The sequence below is a fragment of the Dinoponera quadriceps genome, unplaced genomic scaffold (assembly GCF_001313825.1).
Source record: "Dinoponera quadriceps isolate SergipeBrazil2010 unplaced genomic scaffold, ASM131382v1 scaffold777, whole genome shotgun sequence".
Lineage (NCBI taxonomy): Eukaryota > Metazoa > Arthropoda > Insecta > Hymenoptera > Formicidae > Dinoponera > Dinoponera quadriceps.
The window spans coordinates 970966-992432 of NW_014555488.1; the positions used below are offsets into that span (position 1 = coordinate 970966).

The 21467-nt window shown below is 40.8% G+C and overlaps 1 protein-coding gene across 4 annotated transcripts; it reads right to left on the reverse strand.

Moving 5' to 3' along the window:
- Positions 1-1276: 1276 nt before the first annotated feature.
- Positions 1277-4805, reverse strand: LOC106744445. Of its 4 annotated transcripts, none has more exons than XM_014619238.1 (3): positions 3925-4277; positions 3011-3686; positions 1277-2902 (listed from the first exon to the last, which is right to left on the reverse strand). In XM_014619238.1, exons 2-3 carry the CDS (start codon positions 3022-3024, stop codon positions 2194-2196), a joined length of 723 nt encoding a protein of 240 aa, XP_014474724.1. In that variant the 5' UTR covers positions 3025-3686; positions 3925-4277; the 3' UTR covers positions 1277-2193. The 4 variants fall into 4 exon arrangements, with proteins under 4 accessions (XP_014474724.1, XP_014474725.1, XP_014474722.1 ...); XM_014619239.1 differs by having other exon boundaries at positions 3011-3118; positions 3540-4277; XM_014619236.1 differs by lacking the exons at positions 3011-3686; positions 3925-4277 and adding an exon at positions 4288-4805.
- Between the last annotated feature and the right edge of the window lie 16662 nt (positions 4806-21467).

The following is a 21467-nucleotide window of genomic DNA, read 5'->3' on the forward strand; positions in this document are numbered from 1 at the left end:
ATGTAGGCAAACGACGATTGATTTTATTCGAAAATCGAAAAGAAGTTTTATAATTTGTTAACTTTTTTCGTTTTTCAAATAAACCTATCATCGTCTACATTAAAGCGGTGTCTATAATAAGAATTTAAAGCGTAAGACTCGAGTTTTAAACCCTTAAGATGTAAGGAATTATCGCAATCGAATGTGAGAAGAATAATCGATTGGGATTGGTCAATTTCTTACCTGTTGAAAGTTTAAAAGTCAAATCTTACGTCTTAAATTCTCATTGTGGCCACCGCTTAAACGTGCGCATTCATGATTGTGCGAAAGAATTTTTAATTCTACGCAGCCAGTGATATAGTATCAACAGATTTGCGGTGAAACAAGACGACTCTCCAGGATCCCCTAAAAGCACCAATCGCAGACGGAGACTCGCCGTCGCCGTCATTGTCGTGGTGCTCCCGTCGGCCGGCCGTCGCGACGCTCGTTCAAGTGAAATTCTCGATAAATCTGTGATATAGGGACAGACCTCACGTGTTTTTTTTTGATACACAGCGGACGACACTCGCTGTCGTTCGCTCGCGCGCACGTGGTCGCCACGGGAGCACCGTCGGATGCACGTGCAACGTCACCGAAGCGATGACGGACGGAGAACAAACGAACGATCGACCGATCAGGCAGCCGCGATCGGCTCTGTCAACAAAATCATTTCGCAAGAACGGATTCATCCGACGTGATGCGCACACCAAATAACCGCGACTATTTTCTCGTACGCGTCCCTGCCCCCCCCTCCCCCTCCCCCCTACCTTCGGCTCTTTCGTTCGAGTTTTCTTCAGCCGTACGTACGTACAATACGTACATACATGCATATATATACACACATACATCCGCGCGCGCGTCGATGCGCGTTCTCATTCGTACCTAAAGCGAAAAAAAAAAAATGATCGATACACTGTTGTCTTGTTTATATACCAAAGCTTATTATCATTAAGTAACTTAACAAGATTACTTTGTATGATTATGATTATTATTATTATTATGATTATGATTATTATTATATTAATTGTCATAAGCCTATGCAGATCAATATATTATGTATCATATTAACGTGTCGCAGACTTCATTTCCCTCCGATTCCGGTAAGCGACAAGTAGCCGGGATTTCTGTGCCTCTTTCTCTCTCTCCGAGTTTTCGGACGTTCAACGTCGAGGCGTCGAAGCGGAACGCGCATTTGTAAAAGTGCCTGACGGTCCCGCGGGCGTTCAGATAGTCGCACAAGGTACTCAGTTATCCAAACTTCAGAGCTCATTCACCGATTTATTTTGAAAACCGATTACTCCTCCTCTCTCTTTCTGTCTTTCACAATACAAAAGTTTCTAAAACACAGACGCTCCACTGTTTTTCGTAGATTTACGCGAAAAGTAAAATCGTGCAATATATAAAGAGGGGAAAAGGAAAGAAAGAGAAACAATAAGATGAAAGGGAGAGATTGCAGGATAAAGTACAGCGACGTCTCGTTACGTTCTCCGAGAATGTTCGTATAAAACGCACAACGTCAATTTCGAGCGGCGCACATTTGGCGGAAGTACAAAACGTGCTCTCTCCTTCGGTTGCCGCGTGTTTTAAGAAAAATCATTTAGCGGATTAAATTAGACACGTAACGAGCGAGTGAGCGAACGAAGGAACGAACGCACGCACACGTGCACACATGCATGCACGTGTGCGCGCACACACACACACATACATACACACGTGCAGTCGCGTGCCTGTCTGCGTATGGTATCGTTATGATGGTCGGAGAATTTACAACGTACGCTAGAGCGCGTTTCTACGTGCTTGGCTCCGCGACATCACCGTGTTGCTTGATACAAACACATTCCCGCGACAATTGCGTTATGAAAGATAATCGCGATCCAAAACAGTCAGGGAGAATTCACATCTTGACGGAAAAGCAGAAAAGCAGCAGCCAATCAGAACTCGCGTTAGTAGTCGACAGTTACTGCTTACTATCAGCGCGAATTCTGATTGGCTGCTGCTTCTCCGCTTTCTATTTTCTGTCAAGGTGTGAATTCTCCCTTGTGTATGTGTTTGTGTGTGTGTGTGTATCTGCACATGGCGCATACATATACATACATACATACATATATATATACATATACATATATATGTGTGTGTGTATATATATGTATATATATATGTATATATACTTAAAAATTAAGTGTACATCATTTCCGCCATGTGCGACATCTTCTTTGGAATATGGACGAACTCCTCGAAGTAGCTGGCGAGCTCCCCGATCGTAATGTCGCACGATGGTGGCGATATCCGCGCCTGCACCGAACAGGTGTTCGTACTTGAAGGTTGGCCGCCGGACGGGCCGTCCGTCTGGCCGCCGCTCGAGGAGGACGCCTGGCCTCCGCCTGGTCCGGGGCCCCTCTTCAGGCTCGGCATCGTGTTGCTGCGGGTGCGCTGATAACCACCGGCTTCATAGTCGTCGTCCTGAATACTGGTGTCGTCCTTGGTCTGCCGGCAGTCCCGGCGCATCTCCAGCTCCTTGAGGTCCCTCGCGACCGATTCGGACTCGATTCTCTTGGAGCTCTTGCTGGAAATGCTGAACTTACACGAGTTCTTGAGCGTGTCCACTAAGTTATCACTAAGACAGCCGGCGCCGGGGGCGTTTAACTTCAGCATCGCCTCGCGCAGCACGGCGCCCCGTTTGCTCTTCTCCGCAGCTACTCTCTCGCTCTTAGACGGCTTGAAGTTCGTTGTACTCTTGATTCCCCGCGGATTCGCCGCGAACACGGTAGGCCTGTTGGGCATGGACCTCCTGCGGAACAACCAGCTGTTGTCGGTGGCGCTCGGGTACGTCTTGCTGAATGTCCGGAACGGGTTCGTCGTCTTCGGCTTGTCCGTCGTCGCGATGCTGAAAGAATGCGACGTTATTTTGCGAAATGTACGCCAGATGCAGACTCGGATACTGAATCCGCTCTGCAATTGATCATGATCTCTGAACACGCGAGTAGAAATGTACCTTGTGGTCATCATTGATTTCGTTTACATTGACGTCTCGTTAAGCTTCCTGTAAAATTCTCTATGGTTCTTTACAAGTGCAATCGTTACTCCACCCGGATAGCCGAACCTGCACAAGCAGATTTCGCGCCTGCTGCAGATTTTGCCGGCAGCTTGTTAGCAGAAATACAACAGGATCTGCTAGCAGAGCATCGGTCACTTCTTCTTGGCAAAACTGGCTGTATCAATTCAAGAAATTTATACATACCAAAGTGTGAGAATCATGTATGTTTGCCTCATGTGCTTCAATGTGTATGTAAATTTCTTGAACCGGTGCAGCCAGTTTAGTTAAAAAGAACAGACCATACGATAACAAATTGACGGCAGAAACTAAATGGAATCTTCCGTTTTTCTGTAATCATTTAAATGCGCTTAAATGAAACATACTACAGATACTCCTCAGTTTCTACCGCCAATCCGCGATCAAGCTATACCAGCAGATTCTATCGACAAAGCACAAGCTTAATGTAGGCACAGAGATAACTACAGACCTGCCGCAGTATTTTGACTGAAATTCCTCCAATCTGTCGGCGTACTGCTAATATTTTGTTTATCATTAGGTATTTTGTTAACTTCGTACGTTTACCTCGTTACTATTATCATTTACAACGCTAAATTCTTCAGCCACTAAATTCTCACTGTACACAGTAAAAAAAAACATTTTATGCTCGCGTTAAAATCGGTCCTCGTTGAGATTCTTGCGTTAAATTTCCAACATAGCCGTGTGTTAATTTAACATATTATGTTTATGTTATCTCAACACTTTGTATCGCGTCGATATTCAAAACATGTGTAAGCATCGGGACAGCACATGCTTCAATATCGATTGACGCGTCAATTTTGCGTGATATTTGCATTATTTCTCAACATATTCACCTTGCGTCGAACTAACACAAAAACTCGAGCGGACCGTTCGCGAGGTCGTGTTAAATTTAACACAAAATGTTTCACCGTGCAGCCTCCGAGTTACCGACGAAAGCCGCTCTCGTGTCGCAATCACGTCCCAAGTGACATCACTTGAGCTCTCATTGCTACACGCGTCGCATTTTTCGGACGGTCTCGAAACCTGTCGAGACTTCCCGTCGAGATCAGTCTCGGACGACCTTCCGTCGGTCGTCGGGTCTCGTTGATCCCGAGAACGGAGGTCGACGAGCCTCGCTCGACACTGGCGCGCGGGAACACGAGAGAGCACTCGGCGCGTCGGAGCACTTCCGGAAGGAGAGCGGGAACGATGCTTACTGCGGACAACTCGTCGACAGACGATCAATGTGGAGCCTCTGCAGGCTCGCCGGCAGCGCGTCGTCGGTCATGTTGGCCGCCTCGTCCGGATTTATCGCGAACACGGCATCCTGCCGGACGACGGCTGTGGCTCGAGGGCGCATTCAGGATACAAACACTGACGGTGACGGTGCAACCTGACGGGCGCTCAGCTGGGATTAGGTTAGAACGTAGTAGATCCAACGATGACGACGGTGATGGCGACGGACGATGATGATGCGACGCGATGGCGCGCGTTCGCGCTAACCAACTGCTCTCTCCTCTCGCTCGTCCACGCTGCTTCCTCCTCCTGGTCGGGCGCGGACCCGCTCGCGCGCACCCCAGCGAGCGAGCGACCGGGTCTCTGATTTGCGGTACGCGCGCCGATACGCGATTAATTAATCGCCGCGCTGATGATGAACGTAAATAAACACCGCTACTGCGCGCGATCAGGCTCTCATAATGACGACGGTGATGATGCGACACTGCCGCCGCTGGTTGCTGCTGCTACTGTGCAATTCCGCAAGATGCCGGAAGAAGACGTCGCAGAGGCCGCTGCGGGCGCACAGACGCGCCCGCTATTGGCTGGCGTCCATCGCGGAAACTTTTGCTTCCCATCGCGGGACGGACTTTCGAATGAGGGAGCACAGCTTCTCGACGATTTATCCCGATCGCTCTCGTAAGACCTGAGACCTGTTCGTTTTGATGCAACCTGTGCGTTTTAATGTTGCCGCGCTTGAAACGGAACGGGCGTGCGGTCGGAGAGCCTCAGAGCGATGAGGAGGACGGCGGCGAAGTGCAGAAAGTGCAGACGAAAGTAAGACGGGCAAATTTCTATAATGCGCCATTAGGAGAAATTTCAACTTCTGTTAAAGCTGCTTCAATTGATCGATCAATTTGGACGAAAAAGCGAAGATTTCTTTACCATGATTGGTTAATTGAATGCTACTCCACCTGTAGAGTTTTCAAACGCAGCCTACTGAGAATAGAGGGAAATAACGGGACGGCGAAAGAGCGATACGTTGCGTGTCGAGAGAAATAGATAGTCGTGTGAGATAGTGGATAATTAGTAGAACGTATCTTTAGAGACGTTGAGGCGAGAGAGAGAGAGAGATAGAGAGAGAGAAAGCTTACTGCGATTAAATAATGCAGTTATCAGGTACTTCCGTAGACTCTCTTTGTGCGTCTCATAATGAGAAATAATTCTATTCTCGTCTAACCCTCCCCCCACCCTTCCGTTCTCTCTTCCTCTTCCCGTTTAACAATTTAATTGTGTATTTCAATGAGTTTGTCTTAAATACGACTTATATGTGTATGTATATATTATATTAATGCATATATATATATATATGCATTAATGTTCGGCAAACAACAGGATGTCCGAAACTTTTCTTTCAATCGCTCATGTGAAGGTAGAACGAGTTAAATTAAAAGTCCACCATTTTGCAAACAACCACGCAAATTATTAAAGATTGAAAATGGTCATGTATAGAGGCTTCTTTAATTAATAACTCAAATATTTGCAAAATAGTAAAGTTTTATTTACAAAATAATAAAGGACATTTTTGCTCAGAGTGGCTTAATTTACATGTATGTGACAACTGTTGTACCTAACCGACAAAGTTCGAGATTCAAGATTCAATATACCGATGTTGTCATTAGATACAACAGCCGTCATATATTTATAGATTAGGTCGCTTTGAATGAAAAAGTCCTTCACCATTCACCGCTTTGCAATTAATACGCAAATTTTGGAGTTATTATTTAAAGAAACCTTCATGTATGATCATTTAGAGCTATCATCTGCTATCATCAAACATTTGAGATATATCTTTCGAAGTATATTGTATTGAAAATCTTTCTCGAAAATTATTATTATTATATTTATTTATATGGGAATCATTCCTTTGGTACAAAGCTTGACATAATTTGTCGAGGAAATCTAATTAAAATTAATAATAACAAACAATAACATAATAACAATAATAAAAGAATACATGAAAAAAAATGATTCAAGAGGAACTTAGACTTCGAAAGATATGTCTATAGTAATTTCCGAGAAAGGTTTCCAATGCAGTATATTTCGAAAGATATATCTTTGGTCGTATACAGTATATGTTCGTAAATGGAATGTATAATCTCAATAACTTCTCGCGCACACAAGATTTACGTGCTTTACCTGAAAATGCCATCGGCGATGAAAAGACGTTGAGATATTCTGCTTGCCTCTCGTACGGAGTATAATCGGAGATTGTGTCATCAAACTAAAGATATCCGCATCAATTTGCTCACGTGCTGCAAGAATGCACGCTTACGACGAGCGCAATTAAACTGCATCTATCACGTTGTTGCAAGCAGTCTCTAAAGTGTCGAGAATACCAGAATCCATCAATTTCGATCAATATTATTCTCTTTTATTCATTGTTATCCTTTACTGTCCCTTATTCTCGCACTGTACGATTTCAATCTAAGAGTTTTGCAATCATTCACTTGTAAAGTTATCAAAAAATGTAATACAGGATTGATATATTTGTTTAAGCGAAGATAATTCAACGTCGCCGAAGCGACATACATACACACACACACAAATTGTAATCCCGATAGTGACGGATCTCGCGTATAAAATTCAATGATTCACTGGGCGAGCTACGTGCTGACGCACTCTTGGCCCGGCTTTATTTTAGCGTGCGGTTGAAACATTTACGAATTCCTGCTGCTGGAAAGCATGGAGCGGCGAGGAAACGCGACCAGCTTTCCGGCCGTTTCTATTTCGTGCTAAAAGCGCACATTCTGGTCGAAACCGTTTCGAAATACCTCGGTGGTTCATTGATACGTATAACATTACCGAGACGAATTGTTTCAGATTTCGTGATACTTGGCGAATAAGAGGAGGAGTGGGGAGAGATAGGGCTTTGTACTTTATTACTGACTACATACATTTTTCTGTTTCAGGAACGGACGTTCTATTCGGCGGCCTTTCGTGCACACGTCGTCCTGGGGAATACAGACGTCGGTTCGAAGATCTACGAGTTCTGGGCATGTCTGACATTTCATGCAACAATCGTGATATTTGTGACTATAATCGTAAGAATATAACGTCTCTTTTATCCGCCGTATTAGTGAAGTAAGATTTTTCTAATATTTGCAAGAGAATGTGCCTGTCTGACCCCGCCGTTCTTTTTGATTTAGACAAAACTTCACAATGTTTCAACCCAGAACTCATCTTGCATGCACACTAAGAGAACAAATATCTGAGAAATAAAAAAAACTTAGTAAATACCAATAACATATTTATTTGTATTAATATACAAATGTTTTTATATTGAGAAAAATGTCTTTTAAAATGAGGAAATATTACATTTTCTTAAGTCTGTAGCTTTCCACGAGAATAATTATTTATTCTATTTTAAATAAAAAAAATTTAAATTTAACCAAATATATTATTAGTACTCAACGAATAAATATTTTTTTTTAATTTCTAGATTAATTTAGATATTTTTTTATTTTATAATATAGGTAAGGATGAGGCAATAATTATCGCAATCTTGAATATCATGGAAATGTAAGAATAGGAGGGACATTTATCCAACAAAAATTGCGTTAATATTTAATCATTATTTCGAATCTATTTTCCGTGGATATAAACTTGTCTCGTCCTCATCCAGTCGTGAATAAAATATTTTTACCTTCCGAAGGTATTCAAAGTGGTAGTAATTATTGCCTCACCGCGCAGGTAGACTGTTCGATTCGACAGAAATATTGAATACGCGCAACATCGTGATACGCGCATAGACGACTTGCGCGCGTCTAATCGCGCTCGTCATCGTCATAAATGATCTTCCAGGTATATGCACGCCGCATTTCCGCCTGAGCGTATAAAACACGCGGGAGATCGCTCTAAAATAATTTCTAGAGCGGCGTGGAAAAAGTCGGGCGGTGTCGGGAATTTAGCTGTTTAATCGGTTAGAAATGAGCTCTGGCGGCGTGCCAGGATCTCGCGCACATTAGCGCGCGACGAGGAGTTTCCGTCGCCTGTGACACTGGATAGATGCACGTTGCACCTACGCATATCCGTTGCACCGTTGCGGAGAGCGTTCTCTGGCGTCGCTAAAGGACTGGCTCGCGCCGGTCACCCGATCGCCAGCGCGGAACGCCACGTTACTCCCTTACGGTAAATTTATATTTTCCACGGTTATTACGCGCGGACGATCTCTTCATGGATCGCACGTGCGTTTACGCCTCTAAATCAGCGCGCGAATTACGTTATTTCACGTCGAAAGTGTGTTCACCAAGTGGACGTAAATTAGACTGTTTTATGAAACGCGATGACGCGAAGTCGCCGAAAATTGGAAGTGACGATTTTGATGTTACTTCGATTGGTCGTCGAGTGTTAGACGTACGAATGCGAGTAGGGGCGGCTCGAAATATTAATTCCGCGCTGGTAGTTATTTCACGATCGAGTCAGAATTGAAATACGAGAAGTTCTACTTAGGTTGTGTTCGTATATAGAGAAAAAAGTTGCTTTGGATTTAGTTAATACGTGTTTGTTTGGTTTGGATTTGATATAAAACATAATTTGATGTCAATATCATTTTGAATGAAAATATTCTTTCACTAGAGTATGTCATGTTATTTGATAGAAGAAACGGTATTATTCAGAAGAAATAATGTCTGATTTTCAATAAAAGAAAAATTTATTTCACTATATATTAAGTTCTTTTAAGTTCTTAAAATGTTCTTTAATATTTTTCTCACATAATGTTACAAACTTTCTCTTTCAAACTCTTTCAAACCATTTATTATTACCATTTATTGTGACAACCATTGTAACGTTTGAATTAAAATATAAAAGGAATGTTATTTAATGATATTTATTGTTCAAGAAATCAAATAAGCCTGTCTATTGAGTCAAAAATCCGTTTGTTCATTCCAAATGATAAATTCGTTTCGATTAAAAAAATTTTATTAAACCCAAAGATGCCTTTTTCTGACATTGTGTATATTCACTGTTAGCACTGAAAATCTATACGGAGAGAAAAGATTGGTTGAATTAACGAAATAATGAACGAATCAAACGCCTTTTGGTTGAAGGAAACAAAATGTCTGGTTTTTGCTAACTGAATTTAATTCTTAGAACCAGAAATTCTGTTTCCTTCGATCGAAACGCGTCTGGTTCGTTCATTATCACATCAATTCCGTCAATCTTTTTCCTCAATGTATAATACACGGAATATATAACAGAAACTATAGATTTTCAGTACTGACAATAAATATACACGAACACATTTTTACATCTGAACTCGAGAACGTACAATTCGACGTTTTCGCTTTGAACTCTTTCCTCACGCGGGATACACGAGAAAGCTTTAAACGTTAAAAGTGAGGCCTTATTAATAGGAATTAGATCACAGATCTTTCCCCATTTAGATACAAAAATAAGAATCATATTATGAATAGGAATACAATCATATAGTACAACGAAGTGGAGCGCTTTCTTATCTCATTTGAAACTTACCGGAGTTCGTCGGTACGGACGTGACGTTTCACACGCAAGGAGCGAATGCATCCGTATTTTGACACGGCCGGCCGCTACGGATATAGCAAGCTAATTAGAGAATCGGGGGTACCGGCTCGCGACCGGATGCAACAGGATGCTCCATCGAGAGTTAGGATTATTTAAATAAATGTCGTGAGTGCCGTGGCGTGAACGACCGCGCTCTTTCTCGCCTCTCCTCCTCCCCCTTCCTCTCTCACTCTCTCTTTCTCTCTCTCTCTCTGCCTCGGGTCTTTCATAATTTTCCTATCGGACGAACTATAATTACCCGGACGCGCGAACGCTCGCGATTCCGTCCCACGGTGCAGCTCGTCTTCCGCAAATGCACGCGCGGATGCGATCGTGGTCTTCGCCCGATTCGCATAATCGTGATTGCAATCGCGATTACCGCCGCGATTCACGCGAGATGTCGATTTCCTTTTTCGACGTTACATTCCTCGAGCAATGTCCATGCAGATTTTTCCCTCCGCGTCTCAACGAGATTAAACACGTTCGTTACCGCGCTTAAATCGAAAGTTCGCTCATTACAGCCCATGCTATATTTTTAATATCTTTATTTAACGCAATGCATGATTTTATTACGTTAATTAATTATGCACACATGAAATGTATCAAATAAGCAAACTGAGCATTTTCCATAATATCACACGTATGATATGATGCTGAGATAGAGAACGTGTTATTTACAAAACGAAGTGAATCCCCCCCGATCGAACAGCCAACGCAGTTTCACACGTGGAAGCAGACTGATTTAATTACTGGGATTTTCCACCTTTGATTTGTTTCCTTGAGAAACGATACGATTCGGTATGATCTCGTTTCCTTCGACTAGTCCGCGTAGATATTATCCCAGATTTCCCCAGATATAGTATTATTCCGATTTCCATTAAAATAATTGCCCCAGAATAAGTTATCCCATTACAACATTAAATTAATTGGAAATCCCATATTTTTTCTGGCAGGCAGATATATATATATATATATATTGTTCGAGATTCGAACATCGTCGAATATTCGAGAAGAAGTATCGATTATGTCTATATACCGCTCTCGATCAACGCAAGTTACAATATAAGCAAGCGACCAACGAGAGATCATAAATCTGATGAAAGGATGCGAACGAATCGGGCCCGCGCGTTTAATAATATCAACTTGGCAACGTAAGCTCGCTCTTATCGAGGTAATAAAGGAAAACATGTTATTAAATAGATCATAATCAATCAGCTCGTGACTCGTTTGCGCCTTTCGAGGATTGCTGCGTTTAATCGGTCGCTTAAATCGTCAGTCTTTCGGTTCGTCTCATAACATTCGGTAGCATTTAACATGCTCTCCAATTCCGCCATCGCTCGCTGATCCTATTTCTCAGGTTAAGCGAAATTTCTCAAATATACTCTCTTCGCACGCGATTAGCTCGGAATCATATTTATTATAATTTGTAATATAATTTATTTATAACTTGTAAAATACATTTTCCCATTGAATACGAAGTGCGTTGAAACTCGTCGAAAAATGTATTACAACTTTTATTATGCCGATTGTACATGTAAAGTGTGAATATTTAAAGTATCCTGTATATTCTGTTCAATCGTAGTGTAAAAACAAAAAATCTTTAGAGGAACGTCGGGGATGACCAAATAGAGTTTGTTCGTGTTTTCCACTTAGAATTATATGTTTGATACTTTAAACTTCTACACTGAAAACCCCATTTAGTCGATTCAAATAGAAACGAAAATTTTGGTTCTCACAAAACCAAAAGATTTTAACGAAATTTTCTTTGAGTCAACCGAATGGGTTTTTCAGTGTAACTGGAACCTGCGTAGATTTTCTAACTAGAATCCATAATTATTTCGGAAAATCGAACTGGATCCCAATTAGACCCTGAGAAATATTCTATGCTGGAGGTAGCAGAAAAACGTGCCTCGCGAACCTCGCCAGGTCGCCTCGGCTCCGTCGTGTCGCGAATAAACACACGGGTGATTTTCGCGCGTCCACTTCGCGAGCAAGGGGCGAAAGGGGCTTCGTGAAGTAGTCACGAAAGTGACTGCTGCCGTTCCGCGTTTCGCTCGTATTCGTCCGCCGCTGCCGACGACGACAACGATGTCGCCGTGACCAAAAGGTTCACGATCCGGACGATATTTACGAGAAACGTTGGCACGCGCATAAGCGCGCAGAAGCCGGCAGAAAGCGGGGGCGGTCGGTAGGAGAGAGAAACGATGACGGAAATAATCCTAAGCAACAGTGTTGCGCGGCTCGCTTGTACCCGGTGCGAGCGACTAAATCCACCGTTTCACCACATTTTCCCTGCTCGTCGCAGAGGCTCGTTCCACCCTGGCCCCGTCTCTCGCCGCGCTGTAAATCGCGACGACCATAACGATGACGACGGGGTGCGTGCCTTGTTACAGCATTCTCCTCGCAAATCGCCGATGCCTGCAAAACCATCGGCGGCGAGTTTGGACTTTCAGGTGTGCGACGGGGACGTCTCGCCGTCGGGGAACCGCGCGTCGGCCGCGCTTCGGAAAACGGAGATGGGGGGCGTCTAAGCTCGAAGAGCTTTCTGTTTGAACAGTTGCACCCCACAGTTTGGATAGCTAACTGCGCTTAGGCGTGCTCAATGCGGCGTATCGCGGCGTGTCTTGTTGGTACACGGGGGAGATACATTTCATTTGGTTCGAGAGGATCATTATTTGTCGATCAGACTGAAATCGTCGCTTTTAAACCGCTTAAGTCAAAATGCGCACACATCGTACGATACAACACCTTCGTCGTTAAAAGAACAAGTCGATTCGTATGCTCTTGCAACATTTTTTCCTTGCTGGATTTCATAAAGAATACAGTGTCGGATATACACCTTATCTGTTGCATGTTTGACTCTACTGAACTGAATACTTTCGAAGGTTATGCTGGGCTTTTCGCTGTACTAAATGTCATTTTTAATAGCTATATGTCAACACTACATAACCGCAAAAGAGCGGAAATCAATTGATTAAAATCAATTGGTTTTAAAATTAATTTCTTAACTGCTTAAAAACATTTGTACACTCAATATATAACTTAATTCTATACAAAAATGTGATATAATCGTCACGAAAAATGACGAAAAATAAGTATTATTGAAACGTATATAAGATAACTAAATGTTACGCCATTACGTTAATGGTATGTAATATGAATATTTTAATACAGTAAACGTTAGACGATTAAATAAATAACGTAACGGTGAAAATCAGGCACGGGCTCGATAGGTTGAAGGTCGCGCGGCCTTGGCGCGTTCAAAAGGTCGCGTGAGGTTCCCTTGAAGAGAACAACTTTCATATTATATACAATTATATTAACACGTGATATTATGTCGATTACACTTCTTGCATTTTAAGATCTCGGGTTGAAATTTTGTTTCTATATTATCTCTACAATTCAAGCTTGTGCTGTCAATGGAGTGTCTCAAGATATAATATATGAATTATTGTCTTACATTTGACTTCACAAATAGCTTCTCACTGCAATTCTCTCCATATTGGAGACGTCAAAAGAAGACTTGTCTCAGAATTATTTAATATTCGGTTATTTTAATACTTTAAATCCCGCGTTTAATCTTTCAATGAGCAACGTATTAATTATGTAATTTGGTCGGTTGCAGATAGAGAATAAGATAAACGAATATATTAAATAATTAATTTGGGTAAATAATGAGATTGACGGTTAAACAAAACAACAAACTGTTTATCATAATCTGTTTATTGTCATTTTTATTGGAGTTAAAAACTATAATAGGATTTGGATTCAAAAAGAATGCAGAGAATAAAGATAGCAGTTGGGTATGCATAGCAATAATAATTAATAAAAAAATCGATAGAAATTTAAATTTGACGATTTTGTAGAATAACAATAACTCTTTAAACGTAAGTGTGGAAAAATCATTGGCAAATTCAAGATGGAAATGTTTGGAAGAAAGGTGCATGGATTATTATGATATCTCGATTATCGCTATTATGTGTACATTATTGATTGGCGGATAACAATGAGTGAAGATTACGTAGCCTTTTCTGTTTATTGTTTTGTTGAGACTCTCGCGGGTCTCGAACTTTTCCGTAACCGAATTAGACCCATACCATATATAGAAACGTAAGCAGTAAGCAAATTGACCAATCACAGTCGATTATTCTTCTTACGGTCGAAGAATAATCGACTGTGATTGATCAATTTTCTTATTGCCTAAGTCTTACTGCTTATGTTTTTGTGTGTGTCATGAGCCTGTTTCGAACCGACGAGCCATGCACATACCGCGACGTGGAACACACACACATACATACACACACACAAAGAGAGAGAGAGAGAGAGGGAGAGAGAGAGAGAGAGAGAGAGAGAGAGAGAGAGAGAGAGTCGGCAGATTAAAGGCGACTTGCAAATAATTCTGAGAATTATTAAAAAACAAATTCTCCTCTTAGACATAGTATGCGTTGCGAAATTCATCGAAAATAACTGTTGCCACCTTTAATCTACCGACTATGTGTGTATATGTGCATACCGGTTAGTTATCAGTTTCATAAGCCCTTAAAATATTTTATCGAGTATTTAAAAAATATTTGTATTAAGTCGACATTAACATGTGTTTTTTCGATCGAATTTACGAATATCAGTGTTAATTTTAGTGCCATGAGAGACTGTCTGGAATATTACGATGAATTAACCGGGAACCAAGATGCTGGAAGCTAGAATGGAAAACGGAGGGTACAGGACGCTGAACCAGATATGGACAATGATACATTATATATATTTTCAGGTATGTTAAGTATCATTTATTATGGATATGTCCGATTTTACGTTTGACGAACTTAAACACGCGCAGTGTTTAAATACTCATAATTAAACCGATGATTAACGACCTACTCCTATCTATTTCTAAAGCGATTCACATGACATGATTCCTAAAAGAAAATGTAATGCAAGGAAAAAAACGCTTATTCATTTTTTTCTAATTTTATTTAGCGTCAATTAAAGTTACAAAACATACTGTTCTAAATTTAAGTAATTTCTAACAAAATTATAAGAAAAGAATCTGTCATTAGAAGTCAAAGTTTCAAGAAAAAAATCTGCCATTTCGATTGCTTCGGTAGTTATAATATTAACCCGGGAACAGTCACCTTATTTTTTTACATAAATGATTACGAATATTTCATGCTTATTCCGTTTCTTAAGTTTTATTTTTTTAGTTTTTCCTCATTTTTTTCAAAAAGTAGCGAATAAATCTATATATTTGTAATGACCCTAAGTGTAATAATAAATCGTAGAGCGATTGATAATGTGCTATGTTTTGTTAATAATAGCGACTTTTAATTGGAGTCTAAATGACTCCAAGTGATGATTAATCCCGATGTAATATTTACATTCCGTGCGACAATTCACTGAGGAGACCCGATGCGAGCATCCATGTCTCGTCGTCGTTGTCATCGGCGGCGAATAGCAAGAGAATGGGAAGAGAAAAACAAATTTTAGAGTGTAGCGCGCGTTGATCTTACGGAGAGATATATACCTGTGATTCGCGTGCTCGGCGGTCCGTCCAACATGATGGACGATGATGACGGGGCCACGTGCGGCTCCCGGGGATTTAAACGGAACCGTACGTCTCGTCCGTGTCATGCGTTCGGCAGTAATACGGCTCTTAATATGCGGACACTACTATAAGTGTCCGCATATTAAGAGTCGCGTAAATCCATGGCGCCACGACCCCCCTCCCCCCAACCTGATATAACATATCGCGTAGCGAAGGGCTTAGAAACTGGGGAATCCGGCGAGGCGCGAAACGGCCGGCAGGAAACGTCGCGGTAGCTTCGCGCTCCGCTTAATTGATCGCGAGAGCTCTCTCTCTCTCTCTCTCTCTAACAATGCCTCTCCTTCCGCTGGCTGCATCTCGTTACGATGAAAATAGACGGCAGGAAACGGATTCCGATCCGCGCTCACGCGAATGGGGATGCAAAAGCGCCGAATTCTCTCTCTCTCTCTCTCTCTCTCTCTCTCGCTCCTCCTCCCTCCTTCCTCCCTCGTTTCCTTCCTCACGATTGTTTCGGTTGTCGGTGAAGCACCGGCTAATTAACAACTTGTCTCATTTTGGCGTAATCTGAGAAAAAAAATGTCTAAAAATTTCATTCGTGAGATATAAGATCTATTTCACAGAATATAAAATATATAAAATAAAATGAAATAAACCTTATATCCGATAAATAAATGTTTAAATACTTTTTTCTCAGTGTGGCATTTACGAGAATAATCCGTCGAATAAAAATGCAGTTCGCGATCGATTTATCTTTCTACCCATGTGAGAAATTATTTTATCCTCCGTCGAGTTCTCTCTGTAATTAGTCATATTATACAAGAAGGATCCAATTCACAATATTATGATTTTTGAGATTTTGTTATCAATAGGCTATACGTTTTTCTATGTAAATCAAAAAGATTCAAATAGCGTTCTTCTGGGCGCCCAAAATTAATTAAAAAAAAAACAATTTTTATTTTCTACTAATTATGCTATTTTTTACTAGTTATGTCTTTTTAGACTTCTTCTGACTTCTTGAACGATTGTGAAGAAACTCGATGCTATATACCTTTTAAATCATGCATCTTTATTCTTCTCGAAACGTACTATGTGGATTTGGTCTTTTTTGCATAACTATGGCTAATTAACAATTCGGCTCGTCGTTGTAAACGTTTGCGAGGAAAATCCGCCGAATAAAAATGCAATTCGCGGTCGACTCATCCCTCTACCCATGTGAAAAATTATTTTATTCTCTGTTAAAAAAAAATTTATTCTGTTGTAATTATCCTTTATTAACTTAGTCCAAGGCGAACGTCCAACGTATGTTTCCGTCTCGCGGAACGTACGTTTCGGATGGAGACGAGTGTCTACGCGACAGTCACTTTTACGTGATCCGGTAATACCGTATAGTTACAATTCACCCGGACATGAGCGCGGCTTATACAAGCATATATCTAAATTACCGCCGAACGATTCACTTCCGCTTCTGCCGCAATTTGTGTGCGTGTGTGCGCGCGCCGTTACTCGGCGCGGACACAATTTTTCAGGATAAATCGCGCGCGCTGACGGAATAAATCGACCGACATAAATTCACCAACGCGGATGAAGGCGCGTTCACCCCCTTCGCCCACCTTTATTTTAGGTACCGCCGGCTTCACCGTTTCGCTCGTCGCCGGTCGTTGACTTTGAACCGAACGACGTCGTAGGGAGTGTATCATTCGGCATGGCCGACCGACATCCTCGACGACAGACGCGACATGCGTCGAAAATCGGCTGCGTTCGATGCATGCGCGGCCGCAATGTGTTCGCGCGCTGGTACACATTAATTAACCGCGCGACATTTACGACGGGATTCGATACGCGCCCGGCTGCAAGCCAGCAGACCTGATTGTCTCAATAATCGCGTGCTCCAGAACTCCTTCGACGTCAGATTTTAAGAGCGACGGAGCGCGGTCGTCCGGGTGAGAAGTGTCTGCGCGCGTATCATCGTAAAACGCAAACATGCTTCACCGGGCTCACTTTTAGCCGTATTATTTTCAACTCGAACAATACGAGATACTTATCCGAACACGAGACGCATCTCAATTCTCGAAACGAGAGTAAATTTTAGGTGAAATTGCACCGTCCATTCGTACGTTGTACGAATTAACAAACTTCTGTCTTAAAATCTTATATTTCTCAATCTTTCAACCTCTGTTTTATCTTGGAAATTTCCTTTGAAATTTCCTTACGATCTTAGATAATACAAACTTCTAAAGGAACTCTTAAAGACGTCTGAAAGACATCTATCTGAAAAGAACACGACATTCTTTTGGACGTCATTAAAGCATGTTTTAGAAGTTTATATTGTCTGGGATGTGGTATACATCTTAAAAATTTTCTACGGTTTAAATAGCCTAATAATTCTTAAACTTCTAACAAATTTCTAAAATTTTTTTAATATTCAAATTACACAATAAAAAATTTTATGTTAAATTTAACGTATTTTACATGTTCTAAATGGTCCAATTCCAATTCAATTTTTTATATTAGTTTAACACAAGGTAAATATGTTGAAAAATAACACAAATATATCAAATATATCAAAAATTAACACAAAATTAATATCCATAATATGTTAACCGACAGTGAAATGTACAATGTGTTATTTTAACACTTACACGTATTGAATATCAACACAACACAAAATATTGAGATAATATAAACACAATATGTTAGATTAACACATAAATACGTTAGAAATTTAACTTAAAAATTTTAGCAAGAATCGATTTTAATACAAATACAAAATATTTTTGACTGTGTAGCGAATGTGATCTGATTGACTTGACAACCTCCACCGTGTCATTTTTGTTCGCAAAAATAGTATTGAAGAAATCACCGGCAATGTCTCGAGATTATTTCTGTGAGATCTGTAAAGTTAGCGAAATGCGAATTTCTGTAAATTCACGCGGTATTCGTTTATTCATAATTTATTCACATTTGTCAATAGAAAGATTATTTTCGTTCACCCCACAGAAAAAATTACAACCAAATAAAAACATTTAACAAATTTTCGCATCGATGTCACTATAGTTGCGTTCAGCAGAAAAAAACAGCAAATAAGCGTTTTCCACTGTTCTTTGCAACTGTTGTAAGATTTTCTGTTGAACGACATTTAGCAATTTACGCTGCTCCAACATGTTTACTAAGCGGTCTAACGTATTAACCCATTAGCTGCCATGATCCCCATTTGGAGATCAAAACAAAACATAATTTGAATATAATTATACTGTTACACAACTTTTTGTGCATATATATAACTTATCCGGCCAAAAATTTCAGAAAGAAAATTTGGCAGTTAATGGGTTAAAAGTATGCTGGAAAAAATGGCGATCGCTTAGAAAACATGTTTCAAAAACGTAATTCGTTGGTGTCGTTTGCCGGAAAATCTTACAACAGTTGCAAAACTGTTATCAGCACAGCGCAAAGCATTTATTAAGCTGCTCTTTTTCTGCTGAACACAGCCTGTGACTGTTTTTCTTCACTTCTAAACGTTTTTCTTTCACTTCTAAGCGACTTCTATGCGATTGTCCTCGGTTCTTTGTAGACTTCACAGAACTATTTCCGTGGACTTTTGATCGCGTCCCGTCGAACGGGATTGACTCACCCACGCGGAAACTCGCGGCGAGGCGAAGATTCTTCGGTTGCTGCCGCGGCTGCTGCTCGTCTGCCGTCGTCGATGATTATTTGCTCGTGCGGGAGGATCGGCCTGTTCCCCTTTGCTGGCGAACTTCATCTCAGCGGCAGCAAAGCGGAAAAAGACACACCCTCGTCCAACACTCCGGACGTTGCTTGTGACATCGCGATTTTTTCAGACCTCGTTACTTTCAGCCGTCTCATCGTCTCGTCCAGTCTCTTCCTCCGACAGTCTTCTCGTGTCGATAAGTCTGAAAAATGCTCGATTTTTCGTCGGATCAAACTCGTTAAACTAGTCTGTACGTGAAAGCGCGCGCGCGCGCGTGTGTGTGTGTGTGTACACCTTCACGAAATATTGTTTGTGCATGTGATCTGGGACACCTGTATATTCTATGTTGAAAGTTTAAATATTCGTACACTGAAAAAAAATGACTACGTTCAAATAAATATTTGCTAAGGACTATTAGAATATATTAGAGTGTATTAGAGTAGTTTATTTTATTTGGGTTAAGTAAATATTACTTGAATGCAGCACATTGAGAGAAAAAAGTGCTGCACTCAAGTAATATTTATTTAATCCAAATAAAATATACTACCTCAATACTCCTTAGCAAATATTTACTTGAACGTAGCAACTTTTATTTCAGTATACTTAAAAACCAAAACAACAAGAATGTCGAGAATTAGGTACGTGTCTAGGCATTAGTACTTTTACGTTACATTTCGCACATCGAAGCGTGTTAATTCTTTTCGGCTTCACCCTTCGTTTTTTTTTGTTTTTTTTCCGAAACCTCGGCATCGCGAAGAGATCGCAGTTGGTACGCCCCGGCCGATCTAAGAATCCCCGTTACAAATGAAACACGTCGGATCCGCGCGTGAAGGTCGACATAATGCATCTCGATGTCTCCGAACAATGACATACCTGTTGCGCCCCGCGCGGGCTATCTTGTACGCGCAACGCGTACTAATCGGCGATGCCTGGCGTGATTTCTCGCGACTCAATCAAGCCGACATGAGATCTTGGCACATACGGCAGGTCGAAAATATACGAGGAAGAGGCGTCCGTCAGTCTGTTTGTTTAGTAAATGACGCGAAATGATCGTGTGACGGGCCGCACGAGGACGCCCGTCCGCCCCGGCACGGGTTCGTGTGCTGGAAAGATATTTTACACGGACCTCCCATCCCAGCGCGCCCGCAATCAACATAATTGTTACCGTTTTAACGGCTCGCGCGGAACGCGACTTTCGCGCTAATAATACCGGCGGCCAAGAGATCAACGCGCGCGCCTCCGCTCGCCTCCGCCCGACAATGACACCGTCGCGAATTTTGCGTGTTGCAACGATCGAAACTCACAGGACTCGACGTGTACAGTCGGCGTCATGTTTAATGTATCATTTCCTAAACTAAGACTTATACGTGATTGTCAGTCTTACCCAACGCGTAAAGTTGAAAATCGCATAAGTAATTATAGTTATAGTGATAAGGTTAAAATGACTTTAATTATAATAACTTCGGCATTATGTGCACATGTAAAAGGTTAAAAATTGTGTAATAGTAAAAAGTTTCAATCTAGGAAATGGTGCAGCATACACGGTAAAAGATTTGGTGTTAAAAACGGTCCATTGAAATTTTATGTTACTCTAACGTGAGGGTTATATTTTTAATTATGTATTTTAATTATGTATACTTTTTAATTCTCCATGCTCGAGTAACACAAAATTTTAGTGGGTTTTTAATGTAATAACGACGTGGGATTGCTTAATTTTCTAAAGCTTGCGCGCGTAAGGAAATTCTAGTGAATTGCATTCACGTCGGTCTGCACTCCTGATAATTTGTTTCAGGGCGTTAAATAATTAAAATTTTGATTAAAATGTCTAATAAGTAAATTATATTCTGGAACAATATATATTCTGCCACAAAATTTAAAATATATTGCTATAACAGTTACAATTTGGCTCTTAAAGATTCATCCTAACTTTTACGGCTAATGTTACTGACAGAGAGAGAATCTATGTAAATATAAGTTAATTATATTCTAATAATAATATCGAGACAGTGAAAAAGAGAGAGTTCAATACGATTTTTCGGTTAAATTAACTTTACTCAACCAAAGGAAACAAATTACTCGTTAGTCAATCATCATCGTTACAAGCAATCAATATCGTTATCTATAACTTGTCGCCCATTACACGGCATATTTCCTGCACTGAAAAAAAAGCTGCTGTTCAAGTAATATTTACTTAATTTAAATAACATGATTATTCCAGTGTTCTTTGGCGAATATTTACTAGAAGTAGGAATATAATTTAATATACACAGTATAATATACATGTATTTCCTTCGTTTAAGTAGACATTTACTTGTATGTGTTAAAATTGTTGTGACAAATATTAAATTCATAAT

What these genes read in the sequence shown, in the direction of transcription:
- LOC106744445 (XM_014619236.1), bottom strand. Translation starts at nt 4,430, where the DNA reads ATGCGCCCTCGAGCCACAGCCGTCGTCCGGCAGGATGCCGTGTTCGCG. An exon ending in CTGTCGACGAGTTGTCCGCA is followed by an intron (nt 2,903 to 4,287) that starts GTAAGCATCGTT and finishes GCATTCTTTCAG; the next exon opens with CATCGCGACGACGGACAAGC.